Source organism: Lissotriton helveticus, chromosome 5_1, assembly GCF_964261635.1.
Source record: "Lissotriton helveticus chromosome 5_1, aLisHel1.1, whole genome shotgun sequence".
NCBI lineage: Eukaryota > Metazoa > Chordata > Amphibia > Caudata > Salamandridae > Lissotriton > Lissotriton helveticus.
The window spans coordinates 1,098,423,944-1,098,451,089 of record NC_136065.1 but is presented as its reverse complement, the minus strand read 5'-3'; the positions used below and the strand labels follow the sequence as shown (position 1 = coordinate 1,098,451,089).

General features: G+C 45.1%; 1 protein-coding gene across 1 annotated transcript in view; it reads left to right on the top strand.

Annotated features, from left to right (window-relative positions):
* The window catches only part of CFAP43 (cilia and flagella associated protein 43), a 753,224-nt gene that overhangs the window by 631,121 nt on the left and 94,957 nt on the right, over positions 1–27,146 (top strand). Inside the window, exons 30-31 of the mRNA XM_078643733.1 lie at positions 18,601–18,687; positions 18,810–18,898. Coding sequence (XP_078499859.1) covers positions 18,601–18,687; positions 18,810–18,898 — 176 coding nt within the window. The remainder of the gene's footprint in view (positions 1–18,600; positions 18,688–18,809; positions 18,899–27,146) is intronic.

Below are 27,146 nucleotides of genomic sequence, written 5' to 3'. Positions count from 1 at the left end.
ACAGTAGACCTTTCAGATCAGAAGGTAAAGACAGCAGCAGCAACTGACAAAGTCCCATGAGGATAGCCACATATCAACATTTGACTGTTGTATCAATATTACACAATATTACCCTTCTATGAGCATTCCACTTTCTCCATATTTTATTCCATTTATTTGGATAACCTCTCCCCACATATACCACCCTCTCGGCCAGCATGCACCAATCCATGTCTCTCTTCCAGTTCCCCAAACTCTGGCTCAATTCAGATCTCCACACTGTTGGAGCACAGGGCAACTCCACAGCATATGGAAGAATGTACCCTCCTGACCCCACTTCCTAGGACACAAAGCTTGATCTATTTTGCCCATTTGAACCAGGGTAGTACATACATAATAGCTGCAGTGAAGAATTTTCAGTTGCACCAATCGGAATCTGGAGCGAATAGCCACCTCCTGCGGGAAGGCCAGGGCTTCAGGCCACTCTCCCTCTACCAAATCCCCTATGTCTTGCTCCCAGCTAGTCAGTAACTTGGACAGAAGATCAGGAGAGTTATTGATCAATTTATGAATGGTGATTTAGCTCACCTGTCTCGGCATGGATTCATCTAACAACCGATCCTCCAGTGGAGAGGACTCAGGGAACTCTACCCCCCTAGGGATTGCTTTCTGTAGGGCGTATCGGATTTGTAAGTAGCACCAGGTCTCCTTGGGGGCCAGCTTGTACTCTCTCTGTAACAGCACATCCCCCTGCCTCCACTGATCACCCACCCTCGACAGACCAATTAAGTCACATTTGTCAAAGCCTCTTTGTGTTGCTTACGTGTCCAACCTCGCTGTATCCCACAAGGGGGTGGCCTGTGTGATTTTATCCCTTCATTCCATATCGTGAAGCGCAGTGTGCCAGAGACCTAATGTAGTAATGGTAGGGCTAAGCGAGGGCACTGGCACTGCCCCCAAACTCCGATAGATGACCTCCAAGTCTCATGTTGTTCCTGTCCATCCTGATCGTCTGCTTCCCTCTGGGAGATGGATCTAGTGGTTAATAGCTTCCAGTTGCACCACCCAGTAATACCTTTTTATGTCAGTAAGGGCTATACCACCATCAGACCAACTCCAAGTCAGTTTTTGCAGGGAAAACCGAGGGGGGCCCCCATCCCAGAGGAGGGTACGCACTTCACTGTCTATGGCCTGAAAGTAGTACAAAGGAACAGGATATGGCGTGTTACGGCATACATACAAGAATTGGGGTAGGAAAATCATCTTGAAGAGGGCAGCCCTCCCCAATAGAGACAGAGGCAAAACCCTCTAGTGCCGGACATCCGCTCTTAGTCTAGTCAAAAGTGGCTCCAGATTACGTGCGTAAAAGACCTTCTGATCGCGCGTGATGAAAATTCCCAAGTATCGAAAACCACCTGTTACTACTTGGGCCTCACAATGTAAATGTAAATGTAAATGTATGTATACTTGTAAAGCACACTATCACCTTTCAGGCATCCTGGCGCTGTATACCGCTGTGGAACCCTTCCTGGCTTTCCCTGTGAGATGCCCCTTACTGGGCACCTCCAAGGTGAGGCCAGGCATCCTAGCGCTTTCGGGCCGTTGTGGAAATTAAGTAAGCTATTGCCCAGAGTTGCAGAGTGGGACCCATGATTAGAGTAGGCACCTAGGCGAGAATTATCGAGTCCGTGGACATTTAGCCCAAGACCCTGCCGCGTCGGGAATTGAACCCTGGTCCACGGCCAGACCTCTGCCTCAGGGTCTGTGTCTCTAATCGGTGAGCCACACTTCTCCACTCCACAATCTGTTGCCAACGCTGGAGCTGCTCCGCTAAGTACATATATCAAGGATTTAGTCCAATTGATAGTGTAGCCCGAGTACCTCCTGTATAATGTGAACACATGCAGAATTCTGTCGGGGGAATTGGCGGGATCAGCTACATATAACAGAATATTATCACTGTAGAGGGAGATTCTGTCTTCCCACTCCGCAGTCCATCTCAGCCCTCTGATCATAGAGTCAGTTCTCACCCAGGCCTCCAATGGCTATAACACCAGGGCAAAGATTAAGGGGGGAGAGGACAGCCTGCCTCCTCACATTGAAAAGAGGGCAGACATGCCCCATTCACCAACACCCGGGTGATCGGATCGGAGTATAGGAGCTCAATCCATAACAGGAAACAAGGACCAAATCCAAGCTCTCCAACACGGTATGAATAAAGAAACCATCCACCGCGTCGTAAGCCACACGTGCATCTAAGAACAACATGATAGCATTTTCCCGGATCCAGTCACGTGGCCCGAAGCCCCATGCAATCTACGCAGATTTAGTGCTGTACTCCTGCTTGGCAGAAAGCCGACTGCACCAGGTGCACTAGTGGTCAAATCACTTGAATCAAACATGTGGCCAGGAGTTTCACAAGTATTTTAACCTCTGCATTCAGTAATGGAATGGACCTGTAGGAGGCGCAATCCTCTGGCGGTTTGTTGTCCTTATAGATTTCTACTATACTAGCCACTCCTTGATCCCTCTGCATCACACTGGCTTCTTAGCTTTCCATGAACATGCGCAGGAGGCGAGGTGCCAAATCTGGGGTTGCGAGTTTTTATGGTTCTATGGGAGACGATTGGGACCCACCGCTTTACCTGAGTTCAGAGCACCAATGACCTCTGTCACCTCCTCTTCCGTTAGGTCCCATTCCATAAATTCCCTATCTGACTGTGTTAGGCCAGGTATTTGGATTTCCGTAAGAAGTTCGTTATTCCTCAAGTGTGGCAGAAGCAAAGATGCAGGTATAGTAGAATGCAAAAACTGAGGCCAATCCCTGTCAGTCCCTAACGTGTGCTCCTGCTTAATTTAGGACTTTAAGAACCGATCTGGACAGCGTCTCCCTCCTGTCCAGCCAAGCTAAGAGCTTCCCGGCCCTATCATCCTCCTGGTAGAGGTGATGTTGATTAGTATGAAAACTGGTCCAAGCTGCCTTTTTCGCCACCTCCCTGTATTTCCCTCTGTTTCAAGGCCAAGTCATGAGTGAGGTCATTGTGGTCACCCGTGACAAGCTGGGACACTAACTCGTTGATCTCTCTCTCGATCTTTTCAAGACTATCTCTCTTCTCTTTTATATATTCAGCAATAAAAGCTACGCCCTGATCTCTGTCTGAGCTGAAGTCGCAGAGCTTTCGTTCGCCTTAAAATAATTATCCGCAGTCTCACAAAGGCTCTCTTGGATCAAGGAACCTTAAGGTAGCAGGGGTTAAGCAACACTCTACGACTGCCGCCACCCCTTGTCAGTCCACAGGAGGGACAGGCTTGGAAGTGATCGGAGATACCCCTAGCCAGGTGAAAAAACTCTCTAAAACAGGGGAGTTGTCAAGCTGAAGTGATAATGCAATCAATGCGTGAAAGACTCCCATGGGCCACAGAGTGGAATGTGTATTGTTAGGCTGTGGGATTAAAGGCCCGCCATGTGTCGACCAGTCCATGCGCCCGCATGAAGTCCACAAGAGGCCTACATGTTGATATTGATTGGCGAGAGGGCCAGCGGTCAGCCTCCTCATACCGACTGGCGTTAAAGTCACCACCCAAATGGACCTTAGCCTCAGGAAGCTAGTGAAGAAATCAGGAGGCAATGTAAAGTGAAGCTTTGTTAAGTGTGGTACCCTCCCATTCAACACTATGACATTCTAGGAAAGGATTTTAAAGGGAGGGGTCATAGCCATAGATTGTAAATACCCAAGAAACACAAGGACCCAGCTCAGAGAAGAACAACCAAAGGAGTCCCCTCCCTTCCTAATGGGCAGCATGAGTTGTGGTGAATCTGGTTGTGGCGGGGATAGGAGGCACTAATGGAGAAAATGAAAAAGCATCTTGTCTAGATCTCCGCTGTGTTAAGTCACCAAAGTTACAAAAAAAAACATAACCCCAGCACAAACCCCGCCTCCCTGCATGGCAGATTTAAAACTGCCTGCCCCCCAACTGTGCAAAGTGCGGTCACCCCAAAACTTTTGACAAACTTAGGGGGCCTGTGGTTTGCACCGAATCATTGCACAGCCACTCCCCACTTAATCACTGTTAATAACGTTACCGCTGACAAGATCAATATTCGAAGGGTCCTGGCAGCAGAGTCCAGTGGTCCTCGTCTGGAAACATGAAGGTGTATAGTCTCCTTGATCTCGATATCAACCATAGGGGCTTTCAGGGGTTGAAACGTTTCTAAACCTGCGGATCCTTCCGTCTGATTGACAGTCTCCACATCTGTCGCCTCCCATGTCCGTCCCTGGGGTCCCGATCCTCCGACCCTCCTCCAGCTGTCCAAACAGTTCCAGGCTGCTTCCAGTGTAGTGAAATGAATGGTCTGCTCCTCAGCCACCACATGCAGTTTTGCCGGAACCATCATGGAGCCCTTTACATCCCTCGCTCTCTGTTCCCTCTTGACTTTGAGGAAGGACCATTGTTGTCTTTGGAATTTGAGAGTGAAGTCTGGAAAGAATGTTATAGTGCTATTTTCACACTTGACCGGTGGAGCATTATGAGCGGTCTGCAAGATGACATCCCTGTCCCGGTAGTTAAAGATGCGCGCTGTGATCGGGCATAGAATCGCTGGAGTGGCAGGGACGCTATGGGCACGTTCAAATGAGAAATAGTTTGAGAGGCCACGGGGCTGAAGGTGCTTAAGTATGAGATCTTCTACAAACAGGTCGACTGCCGAGCCTTCTGAACGTTCTGTTAACCCTATTATGTGGCTATTGTTCCTTCTTGACCATCCCTCGTAGTCCTCCAGGCAGGCGCCCGTAGTAGCAATAAGCCCGCCACTCAAATTTTCAACATCTTCGCCTTCACCTGGAGAGTGGCAATGGAGTCCTCAGTCTCTTTAACTTGCGCTCCCATATTGTGGAGAGCTGCCCTTATCAGGGTGATGTCAGTAGACACTGCGTCCATGTTCACCTCCAGGGCAGCGTGGACGCCCTGTATCGCCGCCCTAATGTCTATTAGAGTGGGGATCTCCGTCATGTCCGATTGTTGAATCATAGGTAGCTGCTGGTCCTCTGGCAGTATTTTATTAGAGGTCTCCTTTGTTAGAACACATTTGTTCAATTTAGTCTGGTGTACTGTTCAAGCCGTTCTACCACCTGTCATCATGGGGAACTCAGAGTTGTGTAATAATGGGGTAACCTGATAGACCACTGGACCCGGGTACAATGCGGTACATAAAAATAATGTCCCAGTGGAGAGCATTCACAAAATATAGATGAGCAGTAAATGATCAAAGTAGGCAAATTATAACACCAAAAATGGTTGTGATTTAATTATATCACAGGTATAGGAATGAATCAAAAATATTGTTTTAATTTTTGTGTCAAACTTGGTTGACAGAGAATATGTATCTGCATCTTTTTGTTATGATTTAACATTCATGTGTATGCCAGACATCTGGCAGGATAGGTCGTCATTAGGAATTGTTGATGCATATATGCGCACTACCTTCCCTTTGCACATCACCTGCACTTATCCCGGCTATGCACTTGTCACCTCACAATGTGTGTACCTGCTACTTGTAATTGGATTAATCTGAAATGCATTCTATGTCATATTTTTTAATCATTCCTATACCTGTGATGTAATTAAATCACAACCATTTTTGGAATGAGCTAATTGTTGATGTTATAATTTGCCTACTTTGATCATTTACTGCTCGTCTATATTTTGTGAATGTACTCCACTGGGACATTATTTCTATGTACATCATGGTGGACACAGCCTCGATCTCCCCTCCAGGAGGCAACAGCAGTGCGAAGCAAAAAAGGGTGGGGGCCCAAGTCTGTACTGACTGCCGCCTTCCATTGGGCAAAAGACAACCCCAATCGGCCTGTCTGGTTTTCCTCCTCCACCCCGTACCTCCAGGAGATGAGTGCTAATGACATTGCATTATGCATTATGGAATGTCCTTAAATACTGTCTGGAAAAGAGTGACCATGATATTTGACTTTTCTTGTAAGTCATTCAAGAGCATCAGGCCCGGACTTCCTATTTATTCCACTGCAAAAGGAACAAATGATGGACGGAATGCTGAACAATGCAAACATTCACCTCCAGTAACAAAGATCTGGGTTTAATGCATCATTCTTTTGCTCAACACACCACCCCAGTTTGGATCTAGCCATATTCAAATATGTCTTGACCCTGTTCCTCATGGTAACAGTCCAGCCCGAACTGCCAAGCCAGGTCCTCCCTGGACTGGAAAAAAGCATCCCAGAACCGGTTTTGGGGCATCGTCCCTCATCAGCCAGGCTCCTGACTACGTGTTCTTAGTCCTATCTGCCTACGTGTTATATGGTTTGTGGAATCTACGTGTCCTAAAACTCAGCTCAAGCAGAACACATGATCTGACTGCATTTTATTTGATTTGTGCAATCTGACTGTGTCTAATTCTGCAACATTAGCATAAAGAGAGCATGTGATCTTGCTCTTGTTGCAATGTATTTTGATCATCCCCGTGTCTTATCTTTCCCTACTAAATTGACCTCGAAGCTGATTTGTTTACTTTTATCACTCCCCTGGTACCACCTCCTTACACGATTGTTCTCTGGAGTAACTGTCAATACTGATATGTTTGATGTACCAGGGACTTTTTGATTTGTATGTTTTATTGATTTCTAGCAGCTGTTCTCTCTCATCCACTGTAATGTATTAACTTGAAGCATTGGGCACATACTGCTGTCTAATCACATATAATTCTGTACTGCTAAAGGTGAGGCTCTTTAGTGACATTTTCTCTGGGTCCTCAATGTATGTACTAAAACTTTTTATACTAACATTCCCCCCTTTAGTTGATTCTTCAACTATCTCAGAGTTTGTTCTGTCTTCATTCTTCTTGGACCTAAGGCAAGCAACTGTCTGTTATTCCCTTTCCCAATTTTGTGACTGCATTTTCACAGCAATGTAATATTAATTGGAAGATACAACACATAACAAGCAGCACCACTATTATTGGAAGTAAAAATGTAAGTAGTCTGGATACCCAATTCGGAAGCCAACTAAACCAGTTCGAAAACCATTCATGTAGGGCACCTTCTCCTTAATGCATAGTCTGTTGTAAGTTATGTAAAGTCTGTATGGCTTTAGTAAGAGAGACATTTTCTGCATCATATCATGGTATAAATGTACATCATGTAGCTCCTATTTTTGCGCAAACTCCACCGTAGATAGCTGTGAGTCAGTCAGTAAGTCAAAAACACTTTATTCGATTAATTAAAATCATAAAAGTACACAAAAACACACAATGCAAAGATCTAATTTACATAAAAAGAATCTATTTTTTTTTTAATAAAACGATGCAGTTTGTAAGTGGGTGAGAGAATTTTATGTAGTGATAAAAACAGCGAGAATACAGGCAACAATTGATTATTAGGATATGTAAAATCAGGCAACATTAATCAGTAACGAAAATCTCCTGCGTTTAAGGCGTACAGCAGCGACTAAAAAACTAGCAATATAGAAAATATCCCTAGCGGAGTTAAGCATTTGCAAATACAAAAGAGCTGGTTTAACTTGTAAAAAACCCTTGTCCCTCAGCAATGGAATTAAAAATTTCTTTTGATTATCAGAGTAGAAATCACAAAACATAATAAAATGCATAGTGTCTTGTGATGAAAAATTATCGCACTGGCAGGGATCTAGAATCACAGGAATGCCCCACCCTGGGGAGGTTCCCAATGTATGATGGATTAAATTAAAATGAAATCTAGTTAAAAGCCAACGATGGAAGGGCTTAGTCACCAGTCGCAAGTAGGGCTCCATAGAGGGTGAGGTTAATGTTAAAAAATGAGCTCTAACTAATGGTTTCTTTAACTCTTGTTCTTCCCGTTCCATCATTAAAAAGTTCATAAAATTGGATTTTATACATTTTACATCTTCCCGCTTAATACATTCTGGGGAGTTGAAGAGATCAATGCGCCCAATTTTTCCAAACATAGATTTGACATAAGCCAGCCACGCACACAGCTAGCTTTATCAAGAGAAACACAGTCCTGTAAGATCAAATGATTCAAGGTAATTTCCAGGTTAAGCCAGGTCTTTAACCAGCAAACCAACGGGGCAACTTTCAATAGATCAGTAATATAGCCCAACCCCACTTCTGTATGAATAACAAAGGTGGGTGTAGATTGGGGCACGGACAGGAGGGTTCTTAAAAATCTGTTTTCTGCCATCTGGATTCCATCCTGTTGAGTATAACCCCAAATGGAGGAACAATAGGTAGCAATGGCCAAGCATTTAGATATATATATACTCTGCAAAGCCTCAAATTGTCTTGCGCCCAGTCTTCAAGCAAACCCTATTAGAGCAGTCATAGACCTAACCACAGCGTTTCTTTTCATTTTCTGTTGGGGAGCCCAAGAGCATCTTTCATCGAAAAGTACCCCCAGATATGTAAAAGAGGGGACTCTCGTTACCTCTACCCTGTTACAGAAAAAGGTTTTAGGGTTCCTACTATGTTTACCTGCTATCATAACATGGGACTTCTGGGTATTAACCACTAGGTCCAAGGACAACATAAAATCGCCGAAGGTGTTCAAAAGTCTCTGAAAGCCTGTGCCAGTACGAGCCAACAATACTGCATCATCCGCGTATAGGAGAACCGGAATAGCGGTTTCTCCTACACGCAGGATATCTAAGCATGCCTCAACTAGAGATTTCTCTAATGCATTAATATAAAGTGTAAAAAGAAGGGGAGCCAGAATACATCCTTGTCTGACTCCCCTCTCAGATTTAAAATGTCTCAAACATCTACCATCCTACGTGACCCTGACTGTTGCGGAAAGACCCTGGTGAAGGCCTGCTAAATAATAAACTAAACATGAATCAATGCCCATATCCAATAGTATGGTCCACAGCTTTGACCTGTTAACCAGGTCAAAAGCTGAGGAGAGGTCCATAAAACCCATGTAGAGAGAACCTTCCTTCGCCACCGTATATTTACTTATTAGAAGATGTAAATTCAGGCACTGATCCAGGGTGCTTCTTCCCTGTCTAAAACCATATTGGAGGTTAGAGAGGACCTCACTACCATTTACCCAATCCATAAGCTTAACCAGGATGACTCTGCCCAAGATTTTCACAGCTGAATCAATCAAGGAAATGGGTCTGTAGCAGCGAGGATCCCCTCTTTGCCCTTTTTTAAAGACCGGAATGATTGTTGACAGAGCCCACGATCGAGGGAACCTCTGGGTTCCCGAGGCATTAAACACATTTGTTAAAATCCTGGCACAAAATGTAGGGCCCCCCTTATACAAATCCGCCGGCACGCCGTCTGGCCCTGGCGCTTTATTTTTGGAGTTTTCGATGATCGCCCTTTCCACCTCTGACTCCTCAAAAGTTAGTAAAGGCACGGCACCCTGGGGCACTTCACTTAGTAAAGAATTATTGATTCCCTTAGAACCATAAATTGCCTCAAAATGGACAGGCCATTGGTCCTCTGGGATATTACACTCCAAGGGAGTGTTATCTGTGCTAGAGAAAAAGGGGGTGTTAATTATCGCCCAAAATTTTGAGCTATCTTTCAAAACCTCTACTGACAGGAGGTCACTAGAATAACTGGGTTGTGGTCACTAAAAATAGAGAAACTGGTGTTGTAAGCCACTACCTTTGAGGATATTGCCACTGACAAAAAGATATAATCAATGATAGTATCCCTATCCTTAGCTTTAAAAGTGGGTACCCTTTCCTTCCTGTCAATAAAGCTAGGTTCAAAGAGGTTAGCACTAGCTAAGAGGTCCTCTAGGGCCTCTCCCTGTTTTGAATGCTCATAGTGTGGGGTTGTAAGGGAAGATGGCCCCAAGAAATCGTCAACATGACACTCCAACTCACATGTGTGAATGTTAAAATCACCCATAAGGATGATATCGAACAAGATGCATTGTTTTGACCTATAATCTGCTACAAATCCATCCCAAAAATTAGATGTTGATTCATAAAATCACAATCACCAGAATTATAAAGATTAACAAACAATAATTTGGGAAGTTTCAAGGTGGTTAATTCCACAATAAGGCAGTTACAAGATCCCACCTCCATCAACCTGAGAGACCCTTGAAGTTTTAAAGAAAAAAGGAGAACAAGGCCTCCCTTGGCTCTACCAGCCCGGCCTGGACAAGCTGGTATGCCAAAATATTTAAACACATCCAAGCAGAAGTTGTTTGCACTATCCCACGTTTCCTGTAAAGCAATCACATCATGTAGCTTAAGAAATGACAACCACAATGGGTCATCTTTTTTAGATCTAATACTTGCGACATTCCAACTAATAATTTTACAGGTGGTAACAGAGTTCATGTTAAAATCCTGAACAACAGTTGGACGTAGATCTAAAAGAGGATCAGATGGAACCTCTAGTCAGTCATTCTCGTCTAACTGGGAGAAAGGGGCGAATCTGTTTGCTAGGGCTAAACCTTCACTTGTGTTATTCAAAACCGTGGGATGTGGTTGTAGAGCTTTCTCCATACTTGGCTGTTCCCATTCTGGGCTATGCATCAGCGGTTGATTATCGGTTCGGCTAGAAGACCCCAGGGGCCTCTCCTGCTCCAATCTTGCATGGGAATTAAAATGTCTTTTAGAGTGGTTTAGGGGGGGGGGGGGGTAAAAATAACCCAATGGTAAAGGCCTGATTCCTCCTTTCACTATATCTGAGGCATCCCAAAACAGCCTATCCACCACGCCAATCCTGTTGAAATTAACAATATCACAATCACCCTCTATATTCTTCGGGCGTTTTCCAATCCACCCCACCCTCCTAGCCATTATTATATTAGCCGAAATATCAGCATCCCCACAGCTATATTGGCTACACCAACTTCTGGTTTTCCGTAGAAGGCCCTGGGTAGTTTCTGAATCCCGAGCTTCGAGATGAGGGACACCCACAAGGACTGCTACCGGGGGGTTGCTTCAGGGGGAGATCAATCCTGCAACAGTTGGAATTAACAGGCTCCCTCTGTTTAATAGTGGGACCACCGGGGTTGTTAATTACTCCAACCGGGCGTGCATTTAAATCATTTCTAAAATGATTTAAGGTTGTCCCTCCCTCAACTTGAAAGCCCTTAGCTGCATCAGGTCTAGCATTAATAATGACTTTTGTTTCGCACAGGTCTTGTACTAAGGCTAAACTAACGCGTTGAGGTACTTCCTCACAGGGCCTAATCGCATTCCCGGGAACTACATTCACCGTGCTGTTAGGTACATTCTGCGAGGATCTAAAATCCCTAATAAAGGAATCAATGCGGTCAGATCTCTTTAATATACCAGCAAACACATATTTAGAGTATCAATAATGTCTTTGGCAATAACAGTGATGATTGGTTCCAGCCGGGCACTTAAAATGTCCTCCCCTACATCCCCCAGTGTGTTGAAGGGTTACATTCACTACATCCCCCTTTAATGGGGTAGGTTTACTTAACCTTTTGTCCCGCTTATCAGTTCTCTTGGGTGCTCTTTTCTTCCCTGAGCGTACAGATGACACAGCTTTAAGGGGGCCTTCAGCGGATTCCACCTGATCCGAGGTTGCAGCAGTTGCAGCTTCCAGTGGCACAGGCTCTATGTACGGAGCTTCCACCCCTTCATTCCCTACTTTTAAGACAGCCATGGGTTCCAATAGCACAGGAATAGAGGACAATGTGGTGTTCATCACTGGTCCTTCAGTAAGTGATGAGATAGTGCCAATACCAAGTTCTTTTTCTGCATTGACTAGTTCTATACTCAACTCCCCCACGGCAGAGTAGAATATTATGGACTCAGAATTTTTGCTTTAAGACCCCCCTGCTCACCACCACTCATGAGTTTACGCTTACCCGTGAATGATGTTAGAGGGGTAGCCCAGCCCGGCCCCTGACGGCCACAGACGGACCCGCCCTTGGCCAGGCCGCCTCCCGTGCGTGTCCCGCACTGCGGGGGCCCGGAAAGCTCCTTATTGCGCCTCCCGGCGCTGCCAGTGACGCCCCCAGCAGGCGACCACCCAGGCTTGCTGGGAGATGTAGTATCCAATGGCCGTTCCCCTCACAGCCGGTCTAAAGAGAGCAGGAGCAGTTCCCGTCACGGCAGATGGTGAAACAGACAAGCCGTTTCCCTCACGGCAGGGCAGCAGGTAAGCCGTTCCCCTCACAGCAGAGTCCAATGACCAGGCGCGTGTGAGTCAATCTAACTCATATCTGTTTTGTGTTATCATCATTATCATGGCTCTTAGTTCTTCTTTAATTGAATCAAAACTGCCTTCTGTATCGTTCATCATTTTTAAAAGTTCCCACCCTGTGGTCTGCAACCACCTTGTGTTTGCTTTTATTTGCAGGGTGAAGAACGGTATGGACCCTCCTGCATTCACTTGGCTTTCACTGAAAAGTCAGAAGTCTTGTGGGATATGTTTGTATATATTTCACCTGAAATACTCCGTTTCTCTTCCTGTTCTTTTCTGGTGAATAAGGGTAATCTTTTTGCTCATTAGGTTTTTGTGCAATGCAAAAATATCCTCCCCTTTGATTATTATCACTGGGGTGTGCAGAGTTACCAAGGAACAGACGCTGCGCAATCCAGGTGGCAGTTGGGCATAGACTTTTTCTCCACACTGCCAGTAAGTAGTCCATTAGTCCGGAGGTGCCTTGTTGTAAACATCCTGATTTTAAGTGGTTCTGCAGTTACAGTTGATCCCCACTGGAACTGTACCCATGTCAAGAGTTAAGTCAAAGACAAAGCATCTCCATGGTTTACATCAGCACTAAAAACTGAGATACTCGCCTGCAGAACTGCCGAACAGCATTCGAGGAAAACCAAAACTACCGAAGATCAAATCAGATATAAATTAATTTACCGTACCTATTTAAACAATATTAAAGAAGCCAAAAAGACCTATTTAACAGCAAGGATTAACAAGGCCGCTTACACCAGTAAAGAGCTGTGTAAAATTCTGAAGGAGTTCACTACTCCTCAGCCCAACCAGCGTACCCTTCCCCCACACAAGAATGGGTCAATAGAGTATCCTCCTTTTTTGAAAAAAGGTTAAAGCCATTTATGGATCCTTCCCCCAATACAACGTAAGCAATATTGATTCACACTCAGTGACGAATAGCCAATCGCTGGTGCCTTTGCTGGATGCATTCAAAACTAACCTGTGAACAGGTATTAGAAGCCATCACTAAGATCAAATCATGCTCCCCAGCAGATCCTCTACCTCCCCGCCTCTTTATGCAACTAGCACCCCTGTTGATAACAAAGTTAACAGAGATTTTTAACATGTCACTAGACCAAGCGATGGTGCCCAAAAGATGGAAAACAGCGCAAGTCAGACCTATTCTGAAAAAGCCAACTCTAGATCCCAGAGAACCAGACAATTACAGTCCCATCTCGCTACTGCCTTATTTCGGAAAGGCTCACGAATCCTTGGTAAATAAACAGCTTCCCGTCCATCTGGAAAGTCATGGTCTCCTTGACTCATCGCAATCAGGATTTCGGTTGGCGCATAGTACCGAGACGGTAGTAGTAGAGATGGTGGACAACATCAGGCTGGCTTTGGATAAAAGAGAATCAGCTATGCTGGTTCTTTTAGACCTGTCAGCTGCCTTCGACACCATCTCCCATGACATTTTAGAACAACTGCTCTGGGAGATAAGGGTCCGAGGGAAATCCCTGGACTGGTTTAAAAACTATTTAAAGGATCACTCCACCACTGTACACATAGATACCCTGGCCTTATGCAGCAGACCAGTAAGCATTGGAGTTCCCCAGGGGTCAATTCTGAGCCCAATACTCTTTAATCTTTATGTAACACCTCTGGCCAGGATAATCAGGGCTTATGGGTTTGAGGTCGTGTCATATGCCAATGACACCCAACTGCTGATCTCTTTTGTTCCTGACCCTACTGACACAATGATCCAATTTAAAAACTGTCTGACCCACGTTAACAACTGGATGGGTGATAAAAAATTGCAGCTGAACAGCAGTAAAACCGAGATCATTCTGTTTGGCAGGGCCGAAGAGTATTGGTCTAGCAGCTGGTGGTCCAAGGCACTGGGCCAATGCTCGTCCCCATAACAAGTAGTCTGCAAACTAGGAATAACGATTGACAACAAGTTATCCATGAAAAATCATGTCAATCTTGTGCTGGGCACTTGTTACGGGATTTTGAGGAAGCTATGCAAAATCTTTAAATGGCTACCTATTGAAGCCAGTAAGCCTTTCGTCCAGGGCCTAGTTGTAAGCTGTTTGGATTACAGGAATACCTTACTAGCCTCCCTAAATGAAGACCTGTTTTCTAAATTGCAAGTTTTGCAGAATACTGAGGCCTGACTGATCTTAAACCTACCACCAAGATCTCCTTCAGTCCCAAGTCTGAGGTCCCTCCATTGGCTTCCAGTTAGGAAAAGAGGTCACTTCAAAATCCTGTGCCTAACTCATAAAAGTGATACCAAAGGGGATGATGGACGGAGCGCTTGAGCAAATCAAACACTCACCCCCAGTCAACTCATATGGGTTTAATCCATCATCATTCTTTAGCTCACTCCACCACCCCAGTTCAGACATGGCCATATGCAAATCAGTCTGATCCTGTGCCTCATGGGAACAGTCCAACCCGAACTGCCAAGCCATGTCTTCCCTGGACTAGAAACAAGCATCCTGGGACCTATTTCGGGTTCATAACCCTCATCAGCCAGGCTATCTAGAATCCAGTGGCAAAGTGAGCAAGGGACCTACGTCTGGGCATACCCTGCCAACTTAGGGCGAACAAAGTGATTTCAAAGGGGATGATGGATGGAGCGCTTGAGCTAATCAAACACTCACCCCAGTCATCTGATCTGGGTTTAATCCATCATCCTTCTTTAGCTCACTCCACCACCCCAGTTCAGACATGGCCATATGCAAATCAGTCTGACCCTGTGCCTCATGGGAACAGTCCAGCCCGAACTGTCAAGCCATGTCTTCCCTGGACCGGAAACAAGCATCTCATAAAAGTATCTATGGTACTGGGCCTTGTTATTTAGTGGAAAAAACTTAAAAGATATCAACTAAAAAGAACACTAAGATCCAGTTCAAAATCTATTCTCACCCCATTTTGCGTCTGCACCACACACAACGGGGGTCAATCGTTTTCCTTTCTTGCCCCCCATCTCTGGAACAAGCTGCCGCTTCACCTTCTTTCTATGGTGGACCACCAGCGTTTCCGCAAAGAATTGAAAACATGGCTGTTTGACCAGAAATAATCGTAAATCGGATTTGTCCTCTAGGCTCTGGAATCTCTGCAAGCGCCATGAGACCTAGTGGTGATATGCGCGCTATATAAGAATCTCTGACTTGACTGACTTGACTTGATATCTAAGATCGCAATCGTATACTGCTAGCTTTCCCAGCTGTATCATATAGTCTTTCAGGAAGTCATGTCTTTTATTATAACTTCCTAAAACCTGTCCTCTTCTCCCCATATCTTCTAGTGCTTCACGTATCTTGCATCTGTCTGTTATGATTTTGGTTAAACTGTTACTTGTATCAAGCAGAGGGTGATATTTGGGTCTACTTCTTTTGTTAAGTTGAAAATTGAATGCAAAAAGAACAATTGATGGACAGAATGCAGAACAATGTCATACATTCACCCTAGTACAGAGATTTGGGCCTAAACCCATTGTTTTTTTGCTCACCATGCCATTCCAGTTTAGACCCAGCCATATGCAAACCAGTCTTGACCCTGCGCCCAATGGGAACAGTCCAACCCGAACTGCCCGGCCAGGTCCTTCCAGGACTGGAAACAAGCATCCTAGGACCGTTTCGGGCTTTCAGACCTCATCAGCCAGATTAGCTTGACTCCAGAGGCATGGAGAGCACAGGACCCACGTCTGGCCATACCCATCCCACTCGGGGTGACAAATGCAAAAAGAACAATTGATGGACAGAATGCAGAACAATGTCATACATTCACTCCAGTACAGAGATCTGGGCCTAAATCCATCGTTTTTTTGCTCACTATGCCATTCCAGTTTGGACCCAGCCATATGCAAATCCAGTCCAGCCCGAACTGCCAGGCCAGGTCCTCTCTGGACTGGAAACAAGCATCCTAGGTCCAGTTTCGGGCTTTCAGCCCTCCTCAGCCAGTCTACACTCTCTTGCCTTGTGGCCTATTTTATGACAGTAGACTACCTCCACACTTTTGGATTCAGAGGTAAAGCGGGATGGCCATTTTGCTCGTTCCGTGCTGTATGTTTTTTTGCATAGGCAGGCAGGCACGTTCCCCAGTGAGCCTGACTGCTTGGGGATTCAAATCAGAAGGTGAGGAATCCACAGGCAGATGTATCCATCAGAAGAACAAGTTACTTACCTTCAGTAATGCTTTTTCTGGTGGTTACAGTATCTACCTGTGGATTCCTCACTGACCCACCCACTGCTTATACAGAAAAATAGTTAATGTGTATTTTATGTGATTTATTGTTAGAATCTTGTGATACTTGGGACTAGGAAAAGCCTATGATGAAGAATTTCCATGAAAATGGGTGGAACTGGCGCCAGCACGCCAACAAGGGCTTCTTATGACTCCAATGACGTCACGCTGAGTCGCAGGTGGAGCCGTTCCATTGTGAAGTCCTCGTCGATGTGGGGGAGCTGAGGAGAAAAGTTGGGATAATTCAGAAGGTGAGGACACCACAGGCAGAAACGGTATCCACCAGAAAAAGCGTTAGCGATGGTAAGCAACTTGTTCATTTAGTATGTATTTAGGATGGATTTTATTGGATTTGTTATTCTATATCTTTTCTGCTTTTATGGTTTTTATCCTTAAAACCGAATAAAGCTTATATTGATTGATTCAGTTAACTGACCAGTCCGTCCCCGTATCTCTTCTCCCAGACTTCAGATGGATGTTACCTGCATGATACCCTTCCCATTATTATTTCGGCATTGAAGGCGGTCCCCAACTCTCCTTGCTGTGCTGTATGCCATTGATGACAGACAAATTCAACTCACTGTCTTTTGCTCACTAATGTACAACTAGAGACATTTCCCTATCATAATAGGAGTAATACCTGATCAAACACCTTCCTTCTTTTTCTACTACAACCTGCACCAACACCACACAACCAAAATAAGAATAATAACTAACTAGGCTTCCTCACGGTGTGCCCTTGCCCTGTTTCACATTTTGACACCAGTTAGCAATGAGAAATGTGTTGTTTTATTTTTTTCCCTTTGATTTAAAGTGAAAAAAAAAGTATCTTCAGTTTTGTCATTTTCTGTTATGTCTCTCCCTTCATTGTGGGTGTTTCTAAATGTATGATTTGGTTACATAATTGTTTGTATCTATGTACACAGAAGAAGCCTCGGGCCTGTGCGCCACAGAGGCAAAACGCATGTTAGCTGGCCATTTCCTCCTTTCTTTTCTGTATGATGTTAATGAACTGATTAATACTAAGACTTATACTAATAAAGAAAACACTGAAGACAGAATGGAAAGTGAAAGAAATCTTATTTTTGCATGTTCTGTATGTGACTGTGCTCATTCAAGCTTACCCAAGCTCTCACAGGATCTAACTAGTCTTTTTGTCTTGTATAATCAGTATCTCGTGCTAGCACTAGCCCTTATCGGTGCCCCTTATGAACATTCCCAGAACCTGTTAGTGCCATTAACTATGTTACCCTAATTTCCCTGCTGACCCTCTAGATAAGTTCTTCCTTCTTCCTCCTGTTCTTCCGTTATCCTCATTCTCTTCCCCCGCTTCTTCAGCATCCAGTACTCTGCCCTGTACTTCACACCTCCCTATACTCCCATTTACGCCCTCTCATATCAGTGGTGCAGTCAAGTAATTTCCCAACCGTTGGGCACTCACAGGCACTAAATTGCACTGAATGGTGCTGTGAGTATGATCCTGAAGGTAGGCTGATTTTCCTAGCCTCTTTTTAGTGCATCAACTGTACTGGTGGGGTCTTAGAGGAATATATGAGAGTTCTGTGGGTTCCCCAAGATAGTAACAGGTGCTTCTGTAAAACTTTGAGCAGCAACTCCATGCCACTTTACTCGGCAAACTGCATTTGATCTGCAGAAGACCCTCACAGCCTTAGGCTCCATGCACTCTGCATTCTCTATTTGCATATAGCCCAGCAAGATGCACCAATAATCACTATACCTGCAGAGCTGCATCTGATTAAGTCCCATAAGCCTACTTGTACCCCGACAGAGCACCTGGTTCCCAGAGTAACTCCGCAGTACCACTGTGGTGGATCAACAGCAGCTTGTTGAGAGAAGTGCACACAACATCTAAAGGTAGAAGCACATTTGGCCACTCCTACCAGTAGGCCTATCAAAGTCACTGTATTAAAATTGCCCAGGTTCCTTCTTTGATCTGTAAGATTTAGTCATCTCTATGTTTCATGCTAGTTTTACCTTTGTTCAGTGGTCTGTAATTAGGATTAGGCCATCTATTTGCTGAATCAAGATCAAAAGAATATACAAAGGAAATTGTCCTTATCATCCTATTATAGTCATCCCCATTGTCCACTTGTTTGTGCTTAAATGTTTATTGCAGAATTTGCCAAAATCCAAATTCACAAGAAATTGTTGGAAACGTGAATGCAAAAGGAAGAAAAAATTAATTGTTTTTTCTCTTAAAGGCAATTAGTTCAGAAACACTTGAGGCATTTCGCGAGCAAGTTGAATCTTTCAGAGAGAACTACGACTACTTAGTTTCAGAAGATAAGGTGAGTTTTTTTGTTCTGTTTTCAATGCACAGTTGATCGATGTTACCACTCTTATTTTGCTTAATATCAGTGTAATTTGGATTAGAAATAGCGCATTTTTTAAATGTTTATTGTTTTTCTAGCTCCTAGACAAAGGCTTTAAAAGGGAGTTTTCAGATGTTCCCACTCATCAAGTTGATCAGCTTTACAAGCTCTACAGACGCAGACCAAGGTACAATGTTCTTCACTATTTCAGACTCCTTTGAGATTGATTTTCTGCTCATCAGTCTCTTCTCAGAACGACAGAGGGCTCTTGAAGGCTAGTTCCAATTGAATTGCTTCCATCATGCCATCATGATGTGCCCTATCAAATTCCTTTTCCATTTTGATTGATCTCCCCCAGAAGCATCTCAAACAAAAGCAGTATGGTTGTCTGTATTTGAAATTTAGCAATATCAGCTTTTTTATGTCCATGGGCAGCAAACATCATCCATATATTTCAGGACAAAAGAGTGCCATTCATAAAATATAATGTCCAGCAGGCATGGGCGTGAATATATGATTTTCAGAGGGTTTTTTGCATTCTCTATGATTTAGAAAGTGTTATTTGCCCTCTGGAAAAACCTACGAGTTTTTCTGGTGTATGTTTTCCGAATATATACTTTTACTTTGCATGCGTTACATTACATGCCTTTACAACGCGGTTGTTACAATGCTAACTATTACATCGCAAGTCATTTCAACGACTGGCTGTAGGGGGCGTGCTTGAATAGTAAAATTTACTATTCCGCCTCCAGTTTGTGCAACAGCAGGGAAGGTGTTGGATTCTAAATCCAACACCAGTGCGCCCGCTACAGCAAGTCGTTGAAACTACGTGCGACGTAATGGTTTGATTTGTAATTATGCAGTAGTTGTAACGACCGTGTTGTAAAGGCATGCGATGTAAGGAATGCATTTGTTATGGCTGTTTCCCATGTTTTCCATCGCCATCCATTGGCATGTGCATTGCTCGCAGGGTAAATAGTCTATAGGATTGATAAATGTACTCCACTGTTTTACCATAGACATGTTTAATTCTGGAAGTATTGTATACTTTCTCGTTAGCGTACTGCAAAAGAGCCTAATTCAACTTTGTGCATCTGCTTTATAAAAATTACCAGGTAGTGGAAAATCATATAACGCTTTTTGCAGAAAGCTCTAAGATGTACTTGAAATGTTTTCACCAAAAGAGGTTGTTCGACAACTGAATTAGTTTGCAAACCAATCTATGTATCAATAGGTCGATGTGCAAAATAAGGAATCAGAGTGGGTTGCAGTCGACCTGCCTTGTTAATTTTAATGAGGTAAATTGCAAATTCTGACTGATTCCATTTAGTGGCCATCACAGGGATGATGGCAATTGCATAGCTAGACCTACTGACACCCGGGGCGTACCCTAAGTCTGCCGCCCAGTGCAGGTAAGTGGGGGATGCGGGGGTAGTGGCCGACAAACGCCTTGTTCTGGGACGGGGGTAGTTGACAGACATGACTTGCTCACCTCTGCCACTCTCAAAAACAGTGCCGCCCAGGGCGGACCGATCCCCCGAGCTATGCCACTGGATGATGGTCTGTTAGGGTCAGCAGACCACCATGTAACTATTTTGTTAAACGCAGCTCCATTTCCTTCAAGAAAATGTTGCTATGTTAAAAAAAGTTTTATGTTTCAGAAAAGCTTGTTTGAGGGTAGGCAGTGTTGCCCTGGATTATTGCCCGCCCTCAACAAATATTTTTACAGTCAAAAAGAGGGAGGGAGCGGAATGAGACCTCTTCCCTTTTGCGAATTGTTTACAGGTATCTTTTCAATATTTTGCAACTGAATTTCAGCTTCAGCTCAAAGCAGGTACTGAATTTGTATTTGCAAGGGATGACCAAATACACCACTTCCAAATATCGATTCAATAGCTATTTCTAAACACAATTAGTGATTCTGGGTAATTTGCAAACAATCGAACTCCTCATACATCTAGCCGTAAGTTAATTGTTTGTATTTAGGCAAAAGAGCTCGTACACACTTCTGGGTACTTTACCCTTTGCCCACTGTATCTCATAAGGAGGTATCCATTTTCATACTGCTGTCCCATATGTACAAATAAACAGTGTCATACCCGTCTCGGTGTGGAGCGGGTGTATAGAATGGGACAGGCCGTTTGCTTCTGTTCTGTCCAACTATTACTCTGCCAACTGGGCCAAGTACAACTCATTCCACACTTGCCACTCAGGATAGTGAGCAGTCAGGATTCTCAGGGAGATAGCATGGGGGTGCTTAAGGTCAGAACTCACCAATCAACCAACAGACCCCCAATAGGGTGAGTGTCTAGCCCAGTGCTTGTCTTTGTAATAAATACATTACTTTAATCACATGTTTTTTTTCAATTATACACACTTATATAATTAATTAGTGTCTCTGTGTGTGGTATTGCCTTACTACACCCACCCCACTGCCTCACCATTCACTTTTGTGACTTCCCTGGGTACTAAGTCCTCTTTGCTCCAAGGGCAATCAAGAGTAGCGTGAATTCAGCTCAGGTGTAGTCGCAATCCCCCAAAGCTCACAAGATGCTCTTAGCCTGTTGGGTCTTTCCCCTTCACAGGTAGAGGAGTCTCATGAGACCTTTTGGCTGCCTCCTTGCACTGTGCCACAGTTCCGACGCTGACTGGGTCTTCAGTAGCCACGCAATTGCAGCACTGCCCAAGCTTTCAGCCATCACAGTAGTAACCAGAATAAGGGTCTGGGGGTCCTCCCGGATTATTCTCTCATGCAGTTCACTATTTCAGACTCCTTTGAGATTGATTTCCTGCTCATCAGTCTCTTCTCAGAACGACAGAGGGCTCTTGAAAGCTAGTTCCAATTGAATTGCTTCCATCATGCCATCATGATGTGCCCTATCAAATTCCTTTTCCATTTTGATTGATCTCCCCCAGAAGCATCTCAAACAAAAGCAGTATGGTTGTCTGTATTTGAAATTTAGCAATATCAGCTTTTTTATGTCCATGGGCAGCAAACATCATCCATATATTTCAGGACAAAATAGTGCCATTCATAAAATATAATGTCCAGCAGGCATGGGCGTAAATATATGATTTTCAGAGGGTTTTTTGCATTCTCTATGATTTAGAAAGTGTTATTTGCCCTCTGGAAAAACCTACGAGTTTTTCTGCTGTTTGTTTTCCGAATATATACTTTTACTTTGCATGCGTTACATTACATGCCTTTACAACGCGGTTGTTACAATGCTAACTATTACATCGCAAGTCATTTCAACGACTGGCTGTAGGGGGCGTGCTGGACTTAGGATTAGTATAGTTTACTATTCCGCCTCCAGTTTGTGCAACAGCAGGGAAGGTGTTGGATTCTAAATCCAACACCAGTGCGCCCGCTACAGCAAGTCGTTGAAACGACGTGCGACGTAATGGTTTGATTTGTAATTATGCAGTAGTTGTAACGACCGTGTTGTAAAGGCATGCGATGTAAGGAATGCATTTGTTATGGCTGTTTCCCATGTTTTCCATCGCCATCCATTGGCATGTGCATTGCTCGCAGGGTAAATAGTCTATAGGATTGGTAAATGTACTCCACTGTTTTACCATAGACATGTTTAATTCTGGAAGTATTGTATACTTTCTCATTAGCGTACTGCAAAAGAGCCTAATTCAACTTTGTGCATCTGCTTTATAAAAATTACCAGGTAGTGGAAAATCATATAACGCTTTTTGCAGAAAGCTCTAAGATGTACTTGAAATGTTTTCACCAAAAGAGGTTGTTCGACAACTGAATTAGTTTGCAAACCAATCTATGTATCAATAGGTCGATGTGCAAAATAAGGAACCAGAGCGGGTTGCAGTCGACCTGCCTTGTTAATTTTAATGAGGTGAATTGCAAATTCTGACTGATTCCATTTAGTGGCCATCACAGGGCTGATGGCAATTGCGTAGCTAGACCTACTGACACCCGGGGCGTACCCTAAGTCTGCCGCCCAGTGCAGGTAAGTGGGGGATGCGGGGGTAGTGGCCGACAGACGCCTTGTTCTGGGACGGGGGTAGTGACAGACATGACTTGCTCACCTCTGCCACTCTCAAAAACAGTGCCGCCCGGGGCGGACCGATCCCCCGAGCTATGCCACTGGATGATGGTCTGTTAGGGTCAGCAGACCACCATGTAACTATTTTGTTAAATGCAGCTCCATTTCCTTCAAGGAAATGTTGCTATGTTAAAAAAAGTTTTATGTTTCAGAAAAGCTTGTTTGAGGGTAGGCAGTGTTGCCCTGGATTATTGCCCGCTCTCAACAAATATTTTTACAGTTAAAAAGAGGGAGGGAGCTGAATGAGACCTCTTCCCTTTTGCGAATTGTTTACAGGTATCTTTTCAATATTTTGCAACTGAATTTCAGCTTCAGCTCAAAGCAGGTACTGAATTTGTATTTGCAAGGGATGACCAAATACACCACTTCCAAATACCGATTCAATAGCTATTTCTAAACACAATTAGTGATTCTGGGTAATTTGCAAACAATCAAACTCCTCATACATCTAGCCGTAAGTTAATTGTTTGTATTTAGGCAAAAGAGCTTGTACACACTTCTGGGTACTTTACCCTTTGCCCACTGTATCTCATAAGGAGGTATCCATTTTCATACTGCTGTCCCATATGTACAAATAAACAGTGTCATACCCGTCTCGGTTTGGAGCGGGTGTATAGAATGGGACAGGCCGTTTGCTTCTGTTCTGTCCAACTATGACTCTGCCAACTGGGCCAAGTACAACTCATTCCACACTTGCCACTCAGGATAGTGAGCAGTCAGGATTCTCAGGGAGATAGCATGGGGGTGCTTAAGGTCAGAACTCACCAATCAACCAACAGACCCCCAATAGGGCGAGTGTCTAGCCCAGTGCTTGTCTTTGTAATAAATACATTACTTTAATCACATGTTTTTTTTCAATGATACACACTTATATAATTAATTAGTGTCTCTGTGTGTGGTATTGCCTTTAAGTACTACACCCACCCCACTGCCTCACCATTCACTTTTGTGACTTCCCTGGGTACTAAGTCCTCTTTGCTCCAAGGGCAATCAAGAGTAGCGTGAATTCAGCTCAGGTGTAGTCGCAATCCCCCAAAGCTCACAAGATGCTCTTAGCCTGTTGGGTCTTTCCCCTTCACAGGTAGAGGAGTCTCATGAGACCTTTTGGCTGCCTCCTTGCTCTGTGCCACAGTTCCGATGCTGACTGGGTCTTCAGTAGCCACGCAATTGCAGCACTGCCCAAGCTTTCAGCCATCACAGTAGTAACCAGAATAAGGGTCTGGGGGTCCTCCTGGATTATTCTCTCATGCAGTTGTTTTTCCCTCAGTGTCCACATGCTGAACTTTGCTGTTTCAAGGACAGTCTCTCCTCCTGCAGGGTAAGGCAGACGTCTTCCCTCTCTCGTTAGGCAGGCTTCTAGGCACTTCAGGGCAGGAACTCAACTCATCCTGCAGGAAGTCCAGATTGCAGGTGACATCCCTCACTCCCGCGAGGCTGGCTGTCAGGCAGACACTAGCTCTGGGTGGTCCTCTGACTACTCTGCAGAGCAGTAACGTCCTTCTCATTAGAGAAATTAGAACTGCAAACAAAGTGAGGTGGTTTGAGTCCCATTTTTTATACATAATGTCCAGACAGACAATGTGGATTTACTGTCTCAAACTGAAGAACTGGTTTGAGATGGGTCTTCTCTCAAGTGTCCTTCCTAGGTCGCTCAACAGTTACAGGCTTTGTTTAGAGCGAGCTTCAATAAATCAAGTAGCAGTGGAGCTTCTTCATCCTGGATCACCCACAACAGAGGGACAAAGAGGGCTAAGGTTTCTGCACCTGGCTGCCATTAGTCCAACTGAAGGAGTATTCTTGTAAAGACAAAAGGGAAGGCCTCAGCTACAGACTTCCTCACTTTTCACAACAGAGTCTCCAGTCCTACCCCTCACCCTACCATACACCAAATGGCAGTGCTCGGAGTCCAATAACAGCTCCTGGCTAACTAAAAGGCCTCATAGCATATCTAGAGGAGCCCTGTTGCTTCTTCCTTGACTTCATTGGCTGAATCTCCTCTCTCCATCTGCTGGAATATGTGTAATACACTTTTACTGTCTCGGAGCACAGTCCTCAACCTCCCTCTTCTGCTAGGCCATGGGTATCCAAAATGGATCCCACTGGCCTCCAATCTCTGGCTCATGCATGTCCTCTACTTGCTACACCAACCACGCTTTACACGCACTCTGGATGTCGGCGCAAGGGGCTAAGCAATACCAAAAGGGGATGATCGACGGAGTGTTGAACAATGCAAGCACTCACGCCCAGTCAACTGATCTAGGTTTAATCCACCATCATTCTTTAGCTCACTCCGCCACCCCAGTTCAGACATGGCCATATGCAAATCCGTCTGACCCTGTGCCTCATCATGGGAACAGTCCAGCCCTAACTGCCAAGCCATGTCTTCTCTGGACCGGAAACAAGCATCCTGGGACCGGTTTCTGGCTAATCCGCCGTCCTCATCCAGGCTAGCTTGAATCCAGTGGCAAAGTGAGCAAGGGACCCACGTCTGGGCTTACCCTGCCAACTTAGGGTGGACAAAGCAATACCAAAGGGGATGATGAACGGAGTGTTGAACAATGCAAGAACTCACACCCAGTCAACTGATCTGGGTTTAATCCACCATCATTCTTTAGCTCACTCCGCCACCACAGTTCAGACATGGCCATATGCAAAACAGTCTGACCCTGTGCCTCATGGGAACAGTCCAGCCCGAACTGCCAAGCCATGTCTTCCCTGGACCGGAAACAAGCATCCTGGGACCGGTTTCTGGCAAATCTCCCGTCCTCAGCCAGGCTAGCTTGAATCCAGTGGCAAAGTGAGTAAGGGACCCACGTCTGGGCATACCCTGCCAATGTAGGGCAAACAAAACAATACCAAAGGGGATGATGGACGGAGTGTTGAACAATGCAAGCACTCACCCCCAGTCAACTGATCTGGGTTTAATCCACCATCATCCTTTAGCTCACTCCGCCACCCCAGTTCAGACATGGCCATATGCAAATCAGTCTGACCCTGTGCCTCATGGGAACAGTCCAGCCCGAACTGCCAAGCCATGTCTTCCCTGGCTGGAAACAAGCATCCTGGGACCGGGTTCTGGCTATTCAGCCGTCCTCAGCCAGGCTAGCTTGAATCCAGTGGCAAAGTGAGCATGGGACCCACGTCTGGGCATACCCTGCCAGCTTAGGGCTAACAAAGCAATACCAAAGGGAATGATGAATTGAGTGTTGAACAATGCAAGCACTCACCCCCAGTCAACTGATCTGGGTTTAATCCACCATCATTCTTTAACTCACTCCGCCACCCCAGTTCAGACATGGCTGTATGCAAATCAGTCTGACCCTGTGCCTTATGGGAACAGTCCAGCCCGAACTGCCAAGCCATGTCTTCACTGGACAGGAAACAAGCATCCTGGGACCCGTTTCTGCCTAATCTGCCATCCTCAGCCAGGCTAGCTTGAATCCAGTGGCAAAGTGAGCAAAGGACCCACGTCTGGGCATACCCTGCCAATTTAGGGCAAACAAAACAATACCAAAGGGGATGATGGACGGAGTGTTGAACAATGCAAGCACTCACCCCCAGTCAACTGATCTGGGTTTAATCCACCATCATCCTTTTAGTCACTCCGCCACCCCAGTTCAGACATGGCCATATGCAAATCAGTCTGACCCTGTGCCTCATGGGAACAGTCCAGACCGAACTGCCAAGCCATGTCTTCCCTGGCCGGAAACAAGCATCCCGGGACCGGTTTCTGGCTAATCAGCCGTCCACAGCCAGGCTAGCCTGAATCCAGTGGCAAAGTGAGCATGGGACCCACGTCTGGGCATACCCTGCCAGCTTAGGGCGAACATAGCAATACCAAAGGGAATGATGAACGGAGTGTTGAACAATGCAAGCACTCACCCCCAGTCAACTGATCTGGGTTTAATCCACCATCATTCTTTAGCTCACTCCGCCACCCCAGTTCAGACATGGCTGTATGCAAATCAGTCTGACCCTGTGCCTCTTGGGAACAGTCCAGCCCGAACTGCCAAGCCATGTCTTCCCTGGACCGGAAACAAGCATCCTGGGACCGGTTTCTGGCTAATCAGCCGTCCTCAGCCAGGCTAGTTCGAATCCAGTGGCAAAGTGAGCAAGGGACCCACGTCTGGGCATACCTTGCCGACTTAGGGCGAACAAAGCAATACCAAAGGGGATGATGGACGGAGTGTTGAACAATGCAAGCACTCACCCCCAGTCAACTGATCTGGGTTTAATCCACCATCATTCTTTAGCTCACTCCGCCACCCCAGTTCAGACATGGGTCAGGGGCTAGGCAAGGGCAAAGAAGCAAAACGGCACACAAGCAGGCCGGTAGACCTCAATCATGGTGACCCAGATAAA